Genomic DNA, 21,077 nt, shown 5'->3' on the forward strand with positions numbered 1-21,077 from the left:
CTCAATGCGTGTGTGCGCCGCGGAGCCGCCGCTGCACCATCCCGGCCGGGTCCCGTCGGCTCCTGCGCTCCGGCCCCGGCTGCGGCGCGGCCACCGTTCAGCTCGATGCGCCGCCGTCGCCGCGGAGGCTCTGACAGCTGCGGCCCGGCCCCTCCCACAGACACATGCCCAATCGAGTACAGGCTCGGGCCACAGCCCCGCCCCGCACGTGCTGCCCCGGGGGGCGGGGGGGACGGGCCGCAGAGCCCCTCCCGCCCGACGGGGGCGCAGTCACGCCGGAGCCGCGCGCGGCAGCAGAGGCTGGCGAGGACCGGGAGATTTGTGGGGAGCTGGGGAGCTAGAAGTGGGGTGCAGGAAGCAGGAGGACTCCTCAGCACCCACTCAATGCCCTCCCTGCCCACTCCCTACCATGGGAGTGGGCTCCTGGCGGAGACTCTGGGAGAGAGCTGAGGGCTCGAGCTCAGGGCGTATGGACATCCTGGAGAGAGGGTCTCAGAAGGTTAAGTCAGGGGCGCCTGTAGGAGAGCCTGTGGCCGCTCCAGCAGCTACTCACCCCTCCTGATTTAATCAGTTCAGGAAGGGCTGCGTAAGAACCAAGAATGTGACCAGTGGGGGCTTGGCCCAGGACTCAGGCCTCTGCCTGGTGCAGAAGGCTATGTTGCCCCCTGCCCCAGGGACACCCAGATCCAGCCCCCAACCTCCCCCTGGGCCCATTCCTGTGTGCACACCAAGACCCTACCCTGCTCCACGGAGAGGCAGCTCCTGGCAGGGAAAGCCTCTACTCTGATGGGGGGCGTGGGGGAGGAGGGGGCACCAGAAACAGGGCATTAAGAAGGGGCCTCCTTTCCCCAAAGATCAGCCTTCCAGCTGTGCACTAGGGAAGGGACAAAGCCCTGAATGGAAGACAGGAGGCCAGGTCCTAGCCCAGTGCTGCCTTGGCATGTGGCATGACCCTGGACAAGACCCCTAACTCTCTCTGGATCTTGGTTTCTCTCTCTGGGGGTAATAGGAGGATAGGATTCAGACAGTCTGGAAGTATGAGTAGTCACTCCCCCTTAAGGGAGGGGGAGTCCTGTCTCCCCTGCAGAGTGGTTGGGTAGCTTCTGTGTTCAGGACCACAGTCACCAATGTCACCCAGGTCAGAGGTGCTGTGGTTCTGTGAAGCCCCCCCCCATCCATTCATCTGTTTGGGGCTTTGATTGAAAGTAAAATCCTGTACAAACAAAGTGCTGAGGACAGAATGTTAGAACTAGGCAGAGCCTGGGAAACCAGAATTATCCCGTATGTTTCACAGGCAGGTCCCAGGGCCCAGAAATGACCCCATCGTGGACATGCAGCTAGTCAGTGGCAGGGTTGGCACTGACCCGGGGATCTGATACCAACCCCCCTGGACTGGGAGCTCAGTTCCCACTGCAGGCTGCTCTGGACCTCATGTTCACAGGCAGGTGCATCTCGTGAAGGTGCATCTCGTGAAAGCCACAGTGAGTCATGGCATAGCCAACAGGTGACACAGCACGAGGCACCCCCCCCCACCCCACTGTCTCTTGTGAGCAGAGTTAATCCCCAAGCTGGTGTTTCTTGGCACCTTCGAGGTGTATTTTAAATTCTGCGAAGTGACTAAAAATATGCTTTGGCATGTTGGGTATGAATGACTGTGACGGGAGGGTTAGGAAACAGATTTCATTCTGAAAGTTGTCTTGCTGCCTCTTTCCAGCTTGCTGAGCTCAGGCCTGCAAAGCGAATAGGGGAGGTTCCACTGGGTGGCCTGGGGTGACAGGTAATCAACAGGCAAGAACAGACCTAGGAGCTCCATGGGACTGAGACTGGGCCCTGGCAATGACCCTCACAACTGTGTGATGGTGCCAGCTAGAGGACAGTGTCCAGCTGTGGGATACTGCCCAGCCGTGGGACTGTGTCTAGCTGTGAAGGAGGTACAACCATGGCTCTAAGCCCAATCCCAAATTCCCCTTCCTACTCCCCAAAATTCCTCATCCCCGCCCAGGGAAACAGTTTTAGCCCTTGACCAGAGAGGGGAACATTCGCTTTCCACCACTGAGTAGCCCTGGAGCAGGGGAAGATGGCAGAGTTTTGAGCCTTTCAAATTTGGGGACCCTCTGAGCTGCCACCAAGCAAGCCAGCTATTCCCACAGTGTGGGTTTTTCTGGGATTTTAACTCAGAGGCACTCTGTAGAGCAGGTCCTTGAGTAGGACAAGGGACTACCAAGAGTAGGGAGATGGGGTGGACAATGAGCCCTTTCTGGCTTTGTGGCTCTGGGCAAGTCACAGTGGCCTTCTGAGAGCTTCTGGCAGTATTATGGAACCATCAGCCATAGGACTGGTAGAGTTCTTATCTCCATCTCACAGATGAAGAAACTGAGGCCCAGGGGTGAGAAGTAATCCACCCAAGGTCACATAGTAAATGATGGGCTTGCACTAACCCCAGGCATGTCTACCCGTGAGCCAGTATTTCCTCTACTGCCCCACATGGTGCTCTTAGCTTCTCCAGGACAGCTTCCTGATCTGCATAATGGGAGGCTGAACCCGATGGCTAAAGGGCCTTCTGATATTCATTCATTAGGTCTAGACCATAGCTTCAAAACCACTGGGGCACAGGACATTAATGGCCAGTGTTCCAAGGGCAAGTACATTTGGGACCAATGGGGTAAACACAGAGAAGTGGGTTTCCTTACTGAGGGACTTTTCAGAGCCTTTAATCTGGGGGTGTACACTGTGAGTCTCCCAGGGGGAGGTATAGGCTGTCATGTCCCCATGTGTACTGACCACAGAACATCTTGTAAGAGCATCTAGTCACAGCTTTGCAGAACACACTCTGAGAAACACTGGCTCCCCCAAGGCTGATAACTGGGAGCTCAGTCCACCTCCCCTAAACAGAAGTGTCTCCAGGGCTCGGCCTCAGTCTCTTCCCTTCTCACTTGGCACAATCTCCTTTGGCAGCCTCTCACCCCTGCTTGGGCTTTCAACAATCATCCACGTGCCCATGACACCCCAACCTCCATCCCGAGACGTGGCCTCATCTCCAAGCACTAGGTCCGTATGCAGTCTCCTGCACATTCCCCCTAGATATCCTACAGCACCTTAAACTCAACACATCCAAAACCGAACTCATCATCTTTCCCCTAAACCTGCTCCCACCCAGTATCATTTCTCTCTTGAGAAATAGCACCATCATCCACATTGTCACCGAGCAGGAAACCCGGGAGCCATTTGGGACTCCTTCTTCTCCCTCAACTCCCACATTTAGGGCCTGTCCATTTTTTCTCTTTAATATCTCCCAATGTCCCCGTTGCTCACTGACTTAACTCAAACCTCTCTATGTCTCACTTGGACCCCTTTTAAGTTCCACACCACCTGCCCCAACATGCCCCTCCAGTCTTTTCTCTATATTTCTTGCCAGTAATTTTCTAAATCACATATATGTATGACCCCATCCCTACCTCCCACAAAACCTTTCCATGGCTCCCCATTGCCTATAGGATTAAAAATATCTAAGGTCCTTAACATGATCTCCAAACCCTTCATAACCCTTCGTGACCCATGCCAATCTCTGGCCTCAGACCCTACTGCCCATCTCTCAAAATTACTCTCTACCACGCTGAAAATGGAGCTCCCTGAACTCACTCACAGTTATTATACTTCCTGGATCCTAGAGAAGTGGTGGGAATTGGGGGCTTGCCTATAGTCCCTGCTTTCCCCTCCACACAAAAGCCCTCCTCCTGCTAACACAAGGATGGTTCAGGACCACGGAGAGCGTCACATGTGCACCCCCACCTCCCCTGGGCCTTTAGTCATGCTCTGTCTATGCTGTCTACCTACTCACTCACCCGACTTGTCCTTCAGAAACTCAGCACAGACATGACTTCCTCCAGGAAGCCCTCCCTGATCCACCTGAATAATTGTCATTTCCTCCTCTGGGCTACTCAAGTGACCTGTGTACCCTTTCATCACACCAAAGTCATTGTGTAGATTATGTTTGTACATGAGTCCACGCCCCCACCCACCCCACAACAGACAGTGAGCCTCGAGGGCCCATACCCTGTCTGATTCATCTCCGCAGTCCAGTGCAGAGGAGGTGCTCAGAAAATGTTTGTTGATTGAATGAGTAAATGACATTTAGCAGGTGCTCAGGAAGCGTGTGTTGATTTGCATCATGTGTCTGTTGCTCCGAGTGACTCAGAAACCAGCCAGATTCCTCTCCTGGCCCCTCCGGAAAAGGTGTTTTCTCTCTGATTGACTCCACCCTCCATTAGCTTCATGTGCCCTTTGACTTCCTTCTCCACAGGTCATCGCCCACAGGTATGGAGAAGGCGCCTCCTCTCTGCTCCTGCTGGTGCCAAGCCGGGGACTTGTTGGAGCCCCTCCATCCTGCAGCCTGGGCCTGCCTCACGAGTGTTGCTTAGAACGCTTCGTCTCTGCCTCCCTCTCCTGCTCAGAACAGATGGCTGAGTCCCCACTAACACAGGAGTTCCTGTTCTGTCATTTGAACATTTTTAACACTTTCTAAGTTATAGCAGCTTTGTTCTCCTTTGATCATGGACTGAGACTATCAGAAATGAAGACTCCTTAAAGGACAATGAGTCCAGCCTCTTCCCTGTCCCATGGAGAGGCTGCATCTGAGAGAGAGCCAGTGCCTGCCCAAGATCACTATAATGGACACTGTCTTTGTTTTGGGTTTTTTGTTTGTTTGTTTGTTTGTTTGCCTTTTTTTCTTTCATTGCTGTTTTGTTTTGATGCTCAGAGTCCATCCCCCTTCCTAGCAGCACTTTGATTTCCTAGTCTTAATGGAGCTATAAATCAAGGCATGAGCATAGGATCCAACTGGACTCTCTTGCCCGGGGCTTTAAATCTCAAGTTGGGTGGCAAAAGAATAGGGAAAAATTATCTGGAGCGCTGGTGAAAGCCCCCAGTGAGATGGCCCAGGAGCCCTGGCTCCTGAATCTACAATCTTCCCATCAATTCCGTGAGCAACTGATATGCTTCCAACAAATCCCTTTCTTGCTTAAGATAGTCAGTCAGTTTCTGTTGCTCACAACCCTACAGTCCTAACTGATATGGTCACATGGAAGGAGCACATGTAGTCACACAACCTCCCTGTGTTGGGTAAAGCTTGGCTCCAGCAACTTCTGGCTGCCTCCTGCCAGCTCTGTCTTTAGATGCTGCATTAAACCAAACAACCTCACAGGCCCACCCAGGCATGGAGGGAAGACAGACACTTCAGGGAGTGAAACAGACAGAATGATGATTGATGTTGCAGGGGAACACACCAGGGTTGGGGAGATCATCTCGATGCACGTGCTCAACCCTCCAAGCCTGAGGTCTCAGTGGAAGAAGAACTTTTATCAGTACCCTATAAGCACATCCTCACATGCTCACACACCAGCACAGAAATGAGCACACACCTGCACAACAACAGGACAGCCGCGGACCAGGATGACAACTGGGAGCTGGAATGTAACGTGTGACTGGAAAGAGCAATCAACACATCAGGCTTGAGGGCCCCATCCTGCTGAGCAGCCTGCTCCCCCATCCACAATCCCAACAAACAAATCCAGAGTATCAAGGACCGGATTACCTGGGGCCCTTTAGGCCAGGAAGGTGTGTTCTGTTGACCCTTCCTCCGCTCCAGCCTGAGTGGCCGGCTCTCACAGACCTGCACCTGTGACCTCAGCCCAGTGAGGTCTGAGTGACTGCCCCAGTGAGGCAGGGGGAGGGAGGTGAATAAAGCTGGGGCCTAGGTTGGCTGCAGAGGAGATACTTGTCTCTCACTCCCCAAGTCCACCAGCCCCAGAGCTCCTGCCCCGCCTCAAAATACTCCGGATGATAACATCCTATAAACTCCTGGCTGTGCACTTTGTCTAGCTCAGTCCTAGGAAGCACCACCCTGCCCTGCCCAGCAACCCAAACACCAGAAAGCACTTGAGTCAGAAGAAACTACCAGAATTACAGGGTCCAAGCCCCAGCTCCTCGGCTGGCATCTGAAGCCCCTCTGGTCCTGACCAGTCTCTCCTGCCTCCTCTCCCTACCCCAGAACACACCCCACCTCCTCTCTGGCCACAGCACATACCTCCATGATTCATCACATATCTTCCGCCCCACCCGCCTGCCCCTTTGCCTGTCCTGTTCCCTCCACCAGGAATTCCCTTCCCCCACAGCTCCTGCTGTTTACCAGCTCCTAGGCCACCTCCTCAAAGGTTTCTGAGGGATGTAATCCCTTCCTCTGCCAGTAGGAGTGTTCCCCTGCCCTGTCTTGGGCTGTGAGGTCCAAGGGCCGGGCTGGAGTCAGAGTCACTGCGCAACACCAAGATGGACACCCGCTGATACCAATACATGTTTCTGGAACTGGCATGAATGAGGTTTCCGATCTTTCTCCCCAGCTGCTAGACTCCAGTGGGGGATGTGGGGGTAGCTGATGTTCTGCCTCTTAGGAAGCCCTTGCCCATTTTCTGGGAGCTGAGCCTCACAGGGGTCCTGCCCAGGGCTGTAAGGAGGAAGGTTCAGACTCTGGAGCTGGGCTTATGTGGACCTAGACCCTGCTTGTGAGAATCGCATGAGGCAAGGCCTGGGCAGGAACGGCCACCTTCAACCTCTTAAACATAGCTGGGAAGTGTGAAGCTCAGAGAGGACAGGAAGCGGCCCAGGTCACACAGCCAGTGAGTGCCAAGAGGGACCATGACATCCTGGCTTCTGCAGAGACTGGCTGCCTCCTTCTCAGGAGAAACCAAGCCCTGGTGCAGAGCTCCTAAACCCTTGGAATTTCCTAAGTGATGAGCACCATAAAGGTGTCTTTGTTTGTTAAGGAGACGACTTTTGGACCACACCTAAGGATGGGAGCTGGTTGCCAGGAGAGCCAACCATATGACTAGAGAGTTGGAACTTTCAGTCCCACCCCCCAACTCCTGGGAGGGGAGAGGGACTGGAGGTTGAGATCAATGCCAATGGCCAATGGTTTAATCAATCGTGCCTATGTAATGAAGCCTCCATAAATACCCCAGAGGCCAAGGTTCGGAGAGTTTTCGGGTTGGGGAGCATGTGGAGATCTCCGGAGGGTGGCATGCCTGGAGAGAGCATGGAAGCTCAACTCCTTTCTCTTCCATCCAGCTGTTCCTGAGTTATATGCTTTTATAATAAACCGGTAATCTAGTAAGTAAACAGGTTTCCTGAGCTCTGTGAGCCGCTCTAGCAAATTAATCGAGCCCAAAGAGGGGGTCATGGGAACCTCTAATTTATAGCCAACCAGTCAGAAGTACAGGTAAAAACCTGGGCTTGTGATTGGCATCTGAAGTGGGCGGGCAGGGGGGTGGGTAGTCTTGTAGGACTGAGCCCTCAACCTGTGGAATTTGATGCTATCTGTGGGTAGATAGCATCAGAATTGAATTGAATTGTAGGACACCCAGCTGGTATCAGAGAATTTGCTTGACAGTGTGGGAACTCTCGTGGGTCCTTTTTCTCATACCTTCAGGGGCAGCCCGTTTCATGAGCTCCAAGTGTCAGATGGTGTTTTGAGGGGCTGGTCAGCCTGATGATGGCTGCTCCTGAGGGAGGGCTGAGACCAGGGATGGCAGCCATGGAGTGAGCTGAAGAGTCCAGCTCCTGGAGGTGGCTCATCCACCAATAAGGGGCAGGGAGGACACCACGGCGGGCAGGGATGGAGCAGGCAAGGGTCAGGAGGTGAGCGCGAGTCTAGGTCACTGCTCTGCCCACAGCTGCTGGTAGGCAGGCACAGCCTGACACAGCAAAGGTGGCGACCAGCGAGTGAACAAGTGATTGCCTGGCTGGGCACCAGGGGAGGGGAGAGAAGCTCATGCTCATGGGCGGAAAGAACATGCCTCCCCACTGCAGCCCTCCTGGAAGCTGTTGATCTCCTGCAGGGCCTGCTGTGCCCAGCTGTTCTGAACCCAGTGGCAAGTGGGAGTCCCACAGAGCCAGCTCACCCCCTGGGCTGTGCTGGGGTGGAGTGTGGGCAGTGGGGGGGGTGCCGGGTGCAGAGCAGGGCACAGTCAGGGGTACTCACGCACAGCCATGCGGGCCCCCCAGCGTGGTTGTGGGACACCGGGTCTGTGCAGGCTTGGGCACTCCTCCGTGTGGTTCTCTGGAACTTGAAGCCAGCACCAGAGTGGAAACCCATCTCTGAGACTACTGACTCCTCCCCCACCTTTTGTTCAGAGGGTGACCTCATGCAGAAGGGTGTCCTGTGCCCTCCTGCCCCTGCCGAGTGGGAAAGCTGCGTCAGAGTGGGAGGTCCAGGGTGGGGTCACCTAGAGAGCAGCCCCCTCGGTTTCCCCACTTCAGGGGCAGCCCTGCATCGTTGGCCTGGACTGCCCACCTCCTCCTCTCCTGCTCCTCTCCCAGCAGAGACACCTTGAGGCTATAAATAACATGATTGTCTAAAGGCCTGAAATCCATGGGCTTTGTACCGGCCGCACTTTAATCGGGGCCACCAGGAGCCAGGCTGAGGACTCCCAGCTGGAGCGGCCTCGTGCAGGGAGCAGGCGCAGGCCCAGGCCTCCCGCGGAGGGTGCTGACAGCTCAATTCCCAGCCCAGCCGCGGGCACTGCCAGCTCTCTAGCTGGGAGCGAAGAAGTGGCAGGTGCAGCCCGGCCAGCATCCCTGAGCCACAGCCAAAGGTGGACAGAGGCACTGATACCGTGGAGGCCAAGGGGAGGGGTGCGGGCAGGGTGGGTGGGACCTCCTCGCTGCCGGGCAGGGCCCTCAGGGGTCCTTTGTGGAGGCACCCATGCCAGAAAGCAGGCCTTGGCTCTCCATGTCCTTGCCGTCCAGGGTCCCTGTGGGAGGAAAGAGGCTTAGCCAGCCCCAAAGGAGCCAGAAGAGGCTTTGGGACCAGGCTTGGGTGCAGTCTGTCAGGAAATCCTCTAGCTTCCGTTTTCAAGATTAATTCCAGATCTGACTTCACGGTCCCAGCCGCTCTGCTGTGCCCTGATGGTTGCAGAGCCTTCTACGGCCTCTCTGCTTCAACGCTGACCCCCTACACTCTGTTCTCAACACTACAGCCAGAGTGGGGCTTTTACAGTGTAAATCAGACACCCCGGGGCTCGTCCACTGGAAACTCCACAGCGGCTCCCATCTCACTCAGTTAAGGCCACAGTCCCTACATGAGCCCCCCAAACTCCCCCAAACTCTGGCCCCATTACTGCCACCCTCGTCCCTACCACTGTCCCCCTTGCTCCTGCTCCAGCCACACTGGCTTCCTTTGCTGGTTCTCAAACACATCAGGTACATTCCCACCTCAGGGCCTTTGCACTAGCTGTTCCCTCTGCCAGGAGCACCTTCCCCCAGATGGCTCACTCCCTCACCTCCTCCAAATCTCTGCTCCACTGTCAGCTGTGCAGTGAGGCCCTCTGACTACCCTTTGCAAGCTGCCCCATCTGTTCCCCTCCACCTACCCTCCTGCTCCATGTCTCTCCATAGCACTTATCACCTTGAACAGACTCTATCTTTGCCTTTTTGTTTGTTTCTTTTCTGTCTCTACCCTCCACGTGGGCTTAGACTTGGCGTTCACTCCCCAGCATCTGCACCTTACCTGGCACACAGCAGGGGCATAATAACTATTTTTGAATAAATGAATGAATGAACAAATCAACTGGCCAGGGCCTCAGGGGGTGGCCAGTGCTCCCAGCTCCTTAGGGCTCAGCCCTGAGCCTGGCACGTGTGCAAGGGGTGGGGGTACCTGTGCCAAGCTGCCGGACCCTGGCCTGGTCTCTCTCCACGTGCAGGGCAGTCAGCAGGAAGCAGCCACCGCCCAGGGCGAGGGCAAAGGTGCAGCACAAGAAGCTCTGTTGAAGGCTGAGGAAGCGCTGCAGGTAGGAGTCGGGGCGCCCTGCCCGCAGGGCACTGGAGATCTGCAAAGGAGAGAGGCTGGGTCTGCCAGGCCCACCGGGCCAGCCTCCAGGCCTGGCACGTGCAGTTCCTCCTCCAGACCCTCCCCCACACACACACAGACACACGTGGATCCCAGCTGCCTGCCCACCCAGCCTTACAAGTCCGGTGAGATAGGGGCTGCCAGCGTCTCCCAGGATGTGGCCCACTGTGATCTGAAGTGCCTCTGCTGTCCCCCGGCACCTGGGCACCACCACGGACTGCAAAACACAGGAGCACCGGGGAGCTCCCCAAGCGAGGGTGGAGATTGGGTGCCCCTCACACCCACCTCCTCCCCACCTGCCAAGGACCTGCCTTGAGGTGTGACAGGCTGGCCAACTGAGTGGGATGGAGGGGAGTCAATGACCTCAATGCCTGAAGCCAGAACATCAGGCCCCTCCGAGGCTGAGGGAGGCTCCCCAGTCCCCCGGGATGGGGGTGCCAAGGCCCCTGATGAGGGGCACCCCTCTTGAGGGTTTGCTCTTGAGCCAGGCAGGGACCAGGCATGGCTGTGACAACAGTAACAGGGAGTCCTGGCTCAGGGGCCCAGGAGGCAGTAGTGCAGGCTGGCGGGGTGAAGAGCAGTGCACAGTCAGGTGTCTGCACGTGTGGGCACCTGGGTGGGATGGTCCGGAGGGCTCGGCCCTTCTCTTAGGAAGTTCAAGCCCCCCTGGGCAGAGACCAAAGGCAGCTTGCTGGAGAGGCCCCCATGACTCCATGGAAGAGGGTGGAGAGGTTAAGAATATGAATTCCAGAGTCAGATCATCTGGGCTCCAATCCCAGATCCCCCACTCACTAGCTGTGTGACTTTGGGCAAATCACTTCACCTTTCTGTGCCTCAGTCTCCTCATCCTCAAATGGGGATAACAATAGGACCTACATGGAGGGTTAGGTTCATTATCATTCTTCATCTGGTACCTGGAGCCTTCATGTAGACATCAGACCAAAATAACACCCTACGACTCCAGGAGGCAGAATGCTTCCGGGCATTCGAACATGCTGTGCCTTCTGCCTAGCAAGCTTTTCCCTCTCTGGTCCAGCTGGAGTATCCCTATTTGTCATTCAGGACTGATCTTTGGGTCACCTCCTCCATGAAGCCTTCCCAGAGTTCAGGTGCCTGCCCTGAGCTCCCACAGCCCCTGTGTGCACCCCTAACCAAATGCAGGTCCCCCATAACTGGGAGGGGCCCTTCTTTGTCCTCCTTCCCTTACCCCTGCATTGTCTGGGCAGCAAAGTTCCTGTCTAATTTCTCTTGGGATCCCTGGGGTACATCAAGGTGCCAGGCTCAGAGAGGATTAGCTGAAAGTTTGCGAACTAAATAAGTCAAGTAGAACCCTATGGGAGATGGGTCCCAGGAGAAACCCTGCCAGAACCCAGGGCTGCAGAGAGAGAGGGAGGGAGGGAGGAGGAGGGGGTTGAAGCAGAAGCCACAGGGTGACACAGTCCCGACAGGGCAGCCACAGGGGGGTCTCCCATCCCAGAGCCTTGTCCCCAAGACCTAAGCGCCCATAATCTGAACCCATCAAAGAGTAATAACAATGATAGTAATAATTACCAACATTTATTAAATGCTTCCTGTATGCATTTTATATATCTACTCAACCAACCCGTGAGGGAGACACAATTATTATCCACATGTTACAGCTGAGGAAACCTTCCCTGAGGGGCCGGGAGTAACTCGCCCAGGGTCACTGGCCAGGAAATAGCAGGGCTGAGATTTGAGCCCAGGCCTTCTCCAGGGTCTGACCTTTGACCACTCTGCCGTTATGAGCAAGGAGGAGCCTTTCTGGCAATATTTATGCGTTTGTTACAAAACATCTAGAAAATGGAGAGAAGGATAAAGAGGACGAGCTCATCCCTAGCGCTGCAAACAGGTATCTGGCAGAGAGAGCAGGGAGGGGCATTCATTCCAGGCGGGGACAATGTGAGGGAAGGGGTGGAGGCAGGAGCCCAGGACGGGAGCCACAGGATGGGGAGAGGAGCCTGGCGGGTGGGCAGGGCAGGGCAGCAGGCGTCACTGTGGAGGGTGACCGCCTGGTCCCAGGGTCCCAGGCGCTGAGCCACTCTGTCCAGGTGGGGAGAGAAGCCGGGCCTCCCACCCATCACCAGGACTTGCCAACAGGCCGAAGAAGGAGCTGACCACAGCTTTGCACCTTCCAGAAGTGCTTCCTTCTCACCCCATAATTATGTGATTACTCACTGGTGGTTCTGGGGAAAAGGGCAGGGCCTCCTAGAGGGTGGGCCCTGAATGTCCAAAAAAGTCTATGCAGGGGCCAGGGCTGCTTGGACCCTCAGAGTAAGGTCCAGACAAACTGGTCCCTTCTTCCCTCCCCTCCCAGGAAACCCAACCTGCTGGGCCCAGACCAGCCCCCGCTGCCAGTGGCGGGAGAGGTAGGTCTCCCCCAGCCTGTTATGGCTCCCCATTGTCTCCATACAGCCAGGGGGCCAAGGCTGGGCCCCGCCAGCAGCTAGAGCCCAGCGGGTAATTTTAGAAGTTAGCGGCTTTTGCGTTCCTAAAAATCCAGGCTCACTCTATTCTGAGACAAAAACACCTCTGTTTTTGACTCTCCCTTCTTAGAAGAGCTATTCCCTTTATAGCCCGGGGTATAGCCAGTGCCAACCAAGGGCCTGCAGAAAGTCAGAATGGCAACCACCAGGTGCAGACTCCTTGGCAGCCTGCCTCCTGCATTCCCCACTCAGCCCTCACACCCAGACACCCCTGGGAGGGGGGAGACAGACGAGCAAGTGAGCAGACAGCTACCTGGGAGGCAGAAGGCAGAGCAGGGAAGCATTGAGATGCAGGCCAAGGGAGAACAGCAGGGTGATAACCCTCCAGGGGGATAGGGGGAAATCTGCTGAGGAGGTGGGAGATGAGCCTGGTGGCTGGATTCCAGAACCCTAGAGAAGAGACCTGGGAGATGGAGTGAGCTCCCCTCCTGCTCTACCCCACTCCTGCTGGGGGTGGGTGAGCTGGCTCTGGGCCACCTTGGGTGGGGCCCAGACAGACAAGAGGGTTGGGAGGGAACTGGAGACCCCATCAGCAGGTTTGGGGAGGCAGGGAGCTCAGCCTGGGGAGACGCTGACTCAGGAGACACAATCTCAGCCTTCCAGGGAGCAGGACCCTCCGAGGCCCAGCCCAGGTAGGGGGAGGTTGCTGGAGGTAGGTCTGAGGTGGATCTTGGCTGTGACGGAGCCAGATCCTTTCCATCAACAGAGCTGCCAGGAGGCAGGGGCTTCTCAGGGTTCAGGGAGTGAGCTCCCCATCGGAGGGATATATAAACAAGAGGATGGACTACACTACTCAGAATTTCGCAGAGGGTTCATGGACTGGGAGCTGGCTGTGCTAGACCAGTGTTCCCCAACTGCGCTCTGAGGAAATCAATGTCAGGACCACATGGGAAGTTCATTAGAGATGCAGATCCCTGGACCCCAACACAGACCCACTGAATCAGACTCAGAGGACAGAGGGCCTGGAAGCTGAATTTGTAACAAGCTCACCAAACCTGGTTCTTATGCTCAATGAAGTTTAAGAACCACTGGACCAGAGAGCTTCTGAGGTCTCTTCCCCAGAGAGAATCTGGATTCTCCTCCTTGTGCCTGAGGCAAGACTGACACTGAGGACAGTGGAGACCACTCTGGCCCCTCAGGAACACGCATGATACAGGGAGCAGCTATTAGCTCCCTTCCTCCTTAGAGTCTGCGGCGTACACCCCAGGGCCCCCTGACTGCCTGGGTGCCTGCCCAAAGAGAGCTCCTGCACCTCAGGAGCAAGAGCAGGCCAGCAGATGGGACCTTCCAGCACTTTCTGCCACACCCCGTCCCCACACACTTCCTGCCCCTGCCCTGCTGCAGGCTGCTTCCTCCCGGCCTGGGTCCCACCCCCTGCTGGCCCTCTCTCCTCTGTCTTCCCTCCCTGCCCCCGGAGGCTGCTCCTGCCTCACCTCTAGAAAAGCAACACCAACATCCTGTGACCTTCTGCCAACTCCAGCTACCACCCTCTCTGTCCTCGCTTCTCAAGGCAGCTTCTGGAGGGAGCTGTCTACCCTCCAGGTCTCCTTCTTCACCTCCCACTCCTTCCTCACCCTGCTCCAGGCTGGCGTCTGCCCCTCCACTCCGCAGACGGGGCCTCCACAGCCTGCCCCTTGCCTGCATGTGCCTGAGACCACTCCCTCCTGGAGCCGGTCCCTTTCTCCCCCGGGGACTGAGCTCCAAGGACCACAAGAATTGGTCCAGCTCCAACCACCAAATCTTTGGCTAAGGGGCTTCAGGAAGCTGGGAAGGCCGGGGAAGGTGGGCGAGAAGGCTTCCCAGGGTGGCGGGCCTTGCTAGGATTAGGGCTGGAGGCCCCCAAGCCCGGGAAGGACCACAGGGAGCCCCAGGAGGGCTGGATCACGTCCAACCCGGCCCCCCTGGGCAGCTCCAGCCAGCCCCCCCGCAGAGCCGGATGGGTCAAACTACGGCTGACCAGCCCCGCAGCCCTCCCCTCCCCACCAGACCCCTGTCCCCAACATACACACAGCACTTCAAAGAGCCTGGCTCTGCCATGTTAATCATTCTCAAAAACACAGACACTGGGGGGACACAGGCAGTCTTCACATATCTGCAGGGCTGTCATGTGGAAAAGGGAGCAGCGTGGCGGGGGGGGGGGGGGCAGGCAGGGAAAGCAGCAGGGGGCAAATTTCAGCTCCATCTGAACTGCCTGAGAGGGAACAGGCCAGACGCAGGGGAGTGAATCTCCCTGTGCCTAAAAGTGGGCAACCCCACTAAAGAGAGCATTCTCCAGCGCTTTTCTGTTCAGCGAGGCCTGTCCTGCAGGCTTTCTGGCTCACCCTGCCAGGCCAGTTACGATCACTCCTTTTAATAGACAAGGAAACTGAGGCCCGAGCCCATTCAGCAGGTCTGTGGCTGAGTCTGGCCTGGAGCCCAAGTCTCCTTCTGGAGGTAGGAGAAGACCCACCAGCCCTGCGGCTGGTACACCCACCCAGGAGTCAAAGACAGGACAGCCCTGTCTACACCCGCTGACCCTGGGCCGTGGGGAGGGGGCAGAGCATCTAGGCAGGGAATGAGAATCCCGCCAACGGTAGTGTTCAAGCAGGCCTTGTTGGCTAATTAAATGACCACACTTCCCCACAGCCCTTTCACACTCAGACTCCAGGACTCAAGGATTTCCTTGGGAGATGGACGATGAGAAAGTGAAACCCCTGCCTCGCTGTGAGCGTCCCGGCCAGCGTTCTCTGTGCCAGGCAGTGGGCAAAAGCTTCACCTGGACAATCTCGTTTCACCCCCACAATAATCCATGAGGTATTTCCATCCCCATTTTCCACACAGGGAAACTGAGGCTCAGAGACACAAAGTGACTTGCCTGGGTCACACACAGCTATAAGTAGCAGAAGAAGCGGAGCTGAAACCCAAGTCTGTCTCCTGAATCCAGGTTCACTCTCAGGACAGCTCCCAGCCGATCACCAGGCTGCTCTGGGTCCCCCGTGCCCCGCGCTGGACTGTGCAGGCTGCCAGCAGGCAGGAGGAGGGCTCTTGGGATGCCCCTAGGTCTGGATCCTGTGTTACCCACAGGGGCACAGCCCATCAGTGTTCAAAGCCCCTCCCTGCATGTCTCCTAGGAGTCAGGGAAGCCGGACGGAGAGGGTGAGGCTCAGGGAGGGCGGGCTGGACTCTGGACCCAGCAGAGTCATGTGGTCAGGACAGCATCAGTCCTCATTATAGCCTGAGCTGGCCCCCTGCCTTGCAGCCTGTGACACGGGAGCTGGGGTGGCCTGGACCCACCTGGGCTCAGCGGCAATAGCCCTGAGGTCTTGCATCCCTGTCTGTATGACCAGAGTGGAGGCCAAGGAGCCTGCTTGCTAAGGAGTGTGGTCAAGGAAGAGGAAAGGAGAGAGCCCCAGAGTCAAAAAGCCTGGCCCTAGTCCTGGCTCAGTGGCTTTGCATGCTGTGTGACCTTGATCCAGGCACCTGCCCTCTCTGAGCCTCCATTTGCTCATCTGCAAAAAGGAGGTGATGGTCAGAGGAGATGTTTGAGAGTGTCAGGGAGGCCCCTGGTCCAAGGTAACTGTTCAGTGACCTTGGTCTCCTACCCCATAATCTCTGAAGTCCCTTCCAACCTCCAGGCCACACAACAGCAGAGATCCAGCCCTGAGCTGGACAGACTCCAGCTCCCCCTGCTCAAGAGGCCCCAGGACCAGCCCCCCATGCCAACCCCCACACTTACCAGCAGGATGTCAGCAATCAGCGCCCAGTTACAGGACAGAAGCAGCTCCCCAAAGGCCAGGAACACCTGTGGACAAAGGGGGCCATGATGGGGTTCCCCAGACCTCAGTCACTGACCCCTCCCCACATTGTCTCTTCCCACCCGTGGAGAGGGAGACTAAGGTTGCACAGAGGAAGGTACCATCAAGACTTACTGGGGTGAGCGAGGTCTGGAACTGTTTTCCCAGTTCTGGCAGCCTCGATGGGGGGTAGACATTCCCATCTGGGCAGGCTGACAGCCACAACCCAGAGAACAGCACTCTCCCTGATGGACGGCCCCCAGGGTCCAGCCCTTGAGGTCACCCATGGTGCCCCAGGAGGCCCCAGGCTACTTTTAAAGGTGGGGAAATAGATTTTGAGAGGAGAAAGGCCAAGAGACTTCTCAGGGCTTTCTCCCCCTCCTCTGTGTTCTCCTAAGACCTGAGTACACTGATAAGGTGCCTACTGTGTGCCCCCCACCTGCCCCGCCCAGGCATCCCATTAACAGCCCCTCCTAGACATCCCTTTCCCAGACCCCCAGAGCAGCGTGGGGAGGAGAGCAAGGCCAAAACGGTGAAAATGCCCCCAGGGCAGGGCTTGTCTGAGGTCACTAGCTGGCCCAGGGCCCCTGTCCAGCACCCGCCCCCTGCCCTGGGCACCTGTGGAGCTGGTGTCACCTTATGTGCCCAGCCCTTGCCTTGACCCAATGTCTGCAGTGACTGGTGGCAACCGTGGGCCTATCTCTCCCAGCTCCCTGAACCCCCCCACCTCGTGCCAAAGGATTAGGACAATCCTCATTCTGCTCACTCAAGAAGAGTTTAATGAAGCAGCAAGGAGAAAAAAAGTCTCATTTCTAAGAGCTTATTGCTGTGGAATTAGTCATTCCTGGAGTCACGGGGCTGTGCCCGGGGCAGCCCAGGCTCTGGCTCCCAAAGGCCCGCGAGCACCTAGGAGAGAGGAATCAAAGGACCACTGCTTGCACACCTACTATGCGCCAGGCGCGTCCACTTGTCACCCATCTAACCTCTCAGCCACCCTATGAGGCAGAGAGCATTTCACCCATTCACAGATGAGGCGACTCAGGCCCAAGGTCACACATGAAACTTTTAGCAAGTCCCTCACCCCTGCAGCTGGCCCTGGGCAAGGGGAGGAGCAGGAGGTTGTCGGGAGGGGGCCTCAGCAGTCACAGTGCCGGGTGAGGCTGGCGCAAGGGCAGTCAGAGGAAAGCCCAGGATGCCGAGGGCCTCCAGGTGGAGGTGGCACTGAGCAGAGCCTGGGAGGATGGGCAGGATCAAGATGGGCCAAGAAGAGCCCCAAGGCCACGAAAGGCAGAGAACCCAAGTGAGCAGAGGCAAGGAGGCTGGAATGCACCCACCACGCTGGGCGGGGCAGGAATATGGCCCAGCGCTGCGGAGAGAGGGCAGATTGGACCGAGGAGGGAGAAGAGCTATGTGTGTTCTCAGTCTTGCCAGCCCCTGGCACCCCCCACACAAACTGGGGAGCCCTTGAGGGCAGGGCGGGTCTCCTTCTGGGCCTAGGGCATGGGGCTGGCACCCCCAGGGGTGGGGATCTGGAAGTCACTGGCAGGCTGGTCTCAGGCGGGGCCCAGACAAGCCACAGACCCGCATTCCAGCTTGACAGGGTCTGGCAACCCGGCCTCCTGGGGCCACATGAAACCCCAGCCCGGCTCACACCCACTCTTCCCTGGACTTCCACCTCCACCTGGATGTCAGGCCACTCCCCCCTCACCCCTGCCCCTTCCCCCATACAGTCGGGCGTGCCCCTCAGAGCTATGCACCCCGCTGGTGCCTCAGCCTCCCGTTTTGTCTCTCCCCTGCGCCCCCACACCCACAGGACATACTGAAATACACCTTTTCCTTCCTCCAGCTGGAGCAGGGTGGATCTCAACCCCAAAATAGAGCCGATCAGAGGGAGGCCGCAGCCACAATGGGCCCTTTCAGGCTGAACGAGCCGCCCGCGGATGCCAGGCTTCCTCAGACACACCTGGAAACCCGCCCCGTGCCACCAAATCCTCGTCTCCACAGTGCGGCTTTGAGAGGCGCAGGGCCCGGCAGGGAGAGGCTGCCTCCTAACGCCGTAATTACAGAGTCTCCTGGGGCTCAGGGAGGTGCCCCCCAACAACGAGGTGTGACTCCTGGGGTGGATGGGTCCTGCCCTGCCACACTGGGGGACCCTGGGGAGGTCATCACCCTCTGGGCCTTGGTTTCCCCAACCGTACCACGATGGGGTGGCCCAGATGCTCCGCCAGACGCCTTCAGCACCAACAGCCTGAGTTTCTGAAGCTGGTAACCTCCTTGGCACTCTTTGTGTTCCCCACAGGCTGCGTGCAGATGGGGTCTTAGAGTTCAATGGCCTCCACGACCAGTTCAGACTTGGGTTCCGCAATTAAAAAATAAAAACAAAAAGGGCCCTGGTGTGAAGTAAAGTCACCAAGAAGAATTCGGCCGACTGTTCAAAGCTACTCCTACACCGGTGCCTCAGCCCCGCAGTCCCAGGCACCTCCTGGACACCCTCTCCTGGAAGGCCACAGGCACTGCTCACTGGCCAGGTCCCCAAACCCATTCTCCCCTCTGGTCCCCCTGCATCACCGTCCTCGCCCAGTGTGGTTGAGGCAGCCAGGATGCAGGGCCCAGTCACAGACTGGCTGCCAGCAAGCTGCGGAAGCTGCTGCTTCCCTGCGATGGCCCCTTGTCCCCTGTCACTCAGGCCAGACACAGGGAGGGGGAGGGAGGGGGCTCCTACATGCCTTGCTTGCCCTCCCACCCCTCTAGTCACGATTCCTGTCCGTTCTGCATCCTAAATGTCCCATAAATCTGCCCCTCCTCCCGTCCACTGTTGCTGGCCTGGTCCAGGCCTCCCCCCTCTCTCTCTTCCTCACCAGTTTCCCAGGCCCCACCATCCCTCCCGACGCCAGCCCCAGAGGGGACTTCCGAAAGGGAAATCTGACTCTGCCCTTGTCCCCTTAGCGCCTATGCATGCTTCCCTGCACCCTGACTTGGTCCCCCGGGTGACAGGGCCTGGGAACACTGCCTGGAGCCTGAGAACTGCGGATCCCCTCAGCCCCTGGTCTTTTCCATTCCAGACTCAAGAGGATTTCCCCCTCGAGCTGGGGCAGCGATGATGCATATCCCTGGCCTTAGTCACCCCTGGCCAGAGAGGCATGCACACACGTGCTCACACCGTGACACATGCACATGCGCACACATACACACGCAGCCACACAAACATGCACAGACACATGTTTATGCAAGACCTCACACACGAGCACAGGGGCTTCAACACACGTGCACACTCATGCACACATCCATGGACACACGTAACCTGGGACACACACACACACGAACTTACACAGCACAAGGACATGCTATGCAGGTAACAGGGAGGACATTCAAAGTATCACAACATGTGTGGCAAGAGTACCAACCACACACACAGTGAGTGTAACACCGGTACAGGCGTGCTGGGGCGAACTTGATGAAAACAGCCTAGCATGGACACGTCCACGCTTGTGGTCTCATAATATGGACAGCAAGTTGTGCACACACAATCACACGTGCACACACATATACGTGTACACAAACATACTCGTGCCTTCGCACTCATGCACGTACATGCACACAGACGCACACACACTCATGCACACCTCTCCTCATGTACGCCTGCACGCACAGGTAGACATGGGCAGGGAGCGGGGGGAAGATGGAGCACCCACCCCAGAGAAGGCTCAGGGCCTGTGGGGTGGAGAGGGCAGTGGCTTCACCTTGGTCCATCTCAGTCTTCCAGTTGGGCAGTAACTGATCTCGGCCCCGCCAGGATTGGAGAAGGCAAACATCCCCCGTGGGCTCATGGAGATGAGGGCAGAGCTAGGACCCAGTCCTCCCCTTTCACGGATCAGCTCCTCGCCCAGTGTGGCTGAGCCAGTCAGGACACAGGCCGTGGGCACAGACTAGCCGCCAGCAAGCTGTCATGCTGGCTGGCACACTTTGCCCCTGGGCCTGCCAACCTATAATTGCCTGGCCTGGCTTCAGGGCACAAGGGCACCGCCCAGGTCCCGGAGCCCGACAGCCTGGTGGGCAGGCAGGTGGAGAGTGAGGCAGGGAGGTAGCAGAGCTCTAGTGTCCTCCAGAGAATTCAGCTGAGACTGTGGGCTCTCCTCATGGGCTCTGCTGCCCATCCAAGAAGAGACACCTGTTAGATCCTGGCAGGGAGGTGGGGCCCTCGGAGAAGGGCGGGTGGGCCTCTTTCAGCCCCTCTGAGGCAGTCCCTGGCAAGGCTGGTTACTCCAGCCCAAAAGGCAAGAGAAAAATGACTTATCCAAGAAGCTCTCACAAGGGCCAAGTCTGGGAAGCAGTAGGAGAGCCCCCAGAGCTGGGGTGCCTGCACAGCCCAGCCATCTGGGCCACCCACAGGCTGGAGAGCAGATCCCACAGCCGTCCCCAGAATCATTAGCTGAGCTGGCTGCAGCTACGGTGGACACACATCCTAGCCGATCCCTGCCAACCACCTCGCAAGGCTCCCCCATGGGCACCAGGCTAGGCAGATCCTGGGCCTGCATCCCTGGTCCTTGCTCAGGACTCTTCAAGGCTGAGGAGGGTGCATCCCCTCCCGGATGTAAAGGCCCCGGTGACAGCCACACTGGCTCTGCTCTGTGTGGGGTGGCCCCATCTCTCCTTGGGTGAGTAGGGAACTCAGAGTTATGATCTAGCTTGGGCTGGAAAGAGCCTTAAAGATCATCTGGGGCAATTCCTGTGTAAAGATGGAAGACTGAAATTGCATCACAGACTTCCCTTCCCCCCAAAAGTAAAAAATATTAAGTCAGAAAAAATGTTTTTCACCAAAGAAAAGAAGAAAACCTAACAAGATAAGCATTAAATATTGGCAGCCAAAGGAAAGAACAGACAATTCTGGAGTAGAGAGTATAGCCC

At 57.1% G+C, this 21,077-nt stretch overlaps 1 protein-coding gene across 2 annotated transcripts in view; it reads right to left on the reverse strand.

Annotated features, from left to right (window-relative positions):
• Positions 1 to 8,434: 8,434 nt before the first annotated feature.
• Positions 8,435 to 21,077, reverse strand: part of SPNS3 (SPNS lysolipid transporter 3, sphingosine-1-phosphate (putative)) — a 46,940-nt gene continuing 34,297 nt past the window's right edge. Inside the window, exons 9-12 of one of the 2 annotated variants that reach the window (XM_087440607.1) lie at positions 16,115 to 16,180; positions 10,014 to 10,112; positions 9,704 to 9,875; positions 8,435 to 8,801 (exon numbers count right to left, since the gene is read on the reverse strand). In XM_087440607.1, the coding sequence (XP_087296733.1) occupies positions 8,728 to 8,801; positions 9,704 to 9,875; positions 10,014 to 10,112; positions 16,115 to 16,180 (411 nt within the window). In that variant the 3' untranslated portion in view covers positions 8,435 to 8,727. Of the gene's footprint in view, positions 8,802 to 9,703; positions 9,876 to 10,013; positions 10,113 to 14,556; positions 15,448 to 16,114; positions 16,181 to 21,077 lie in introns of those variants that run through there. The other variant, XM_087440608.1, reaches the window with a different exon arrangement.

This window comes from Ceratotherium simum, chromosome 16 (assembly GCF_057802395.1).
Source record: "Ceratotherium simum simum isolate JZ-2026a chromosome 16, ASM5780239v1, whole genome shotgun sequence".
Lineage (NCBI taxonomy): Eukaryota > Metazoa > Chordata > Mammalia > Perissodactyla > Rhinocerotidae > Ceratotherium > Ceratotherium simum.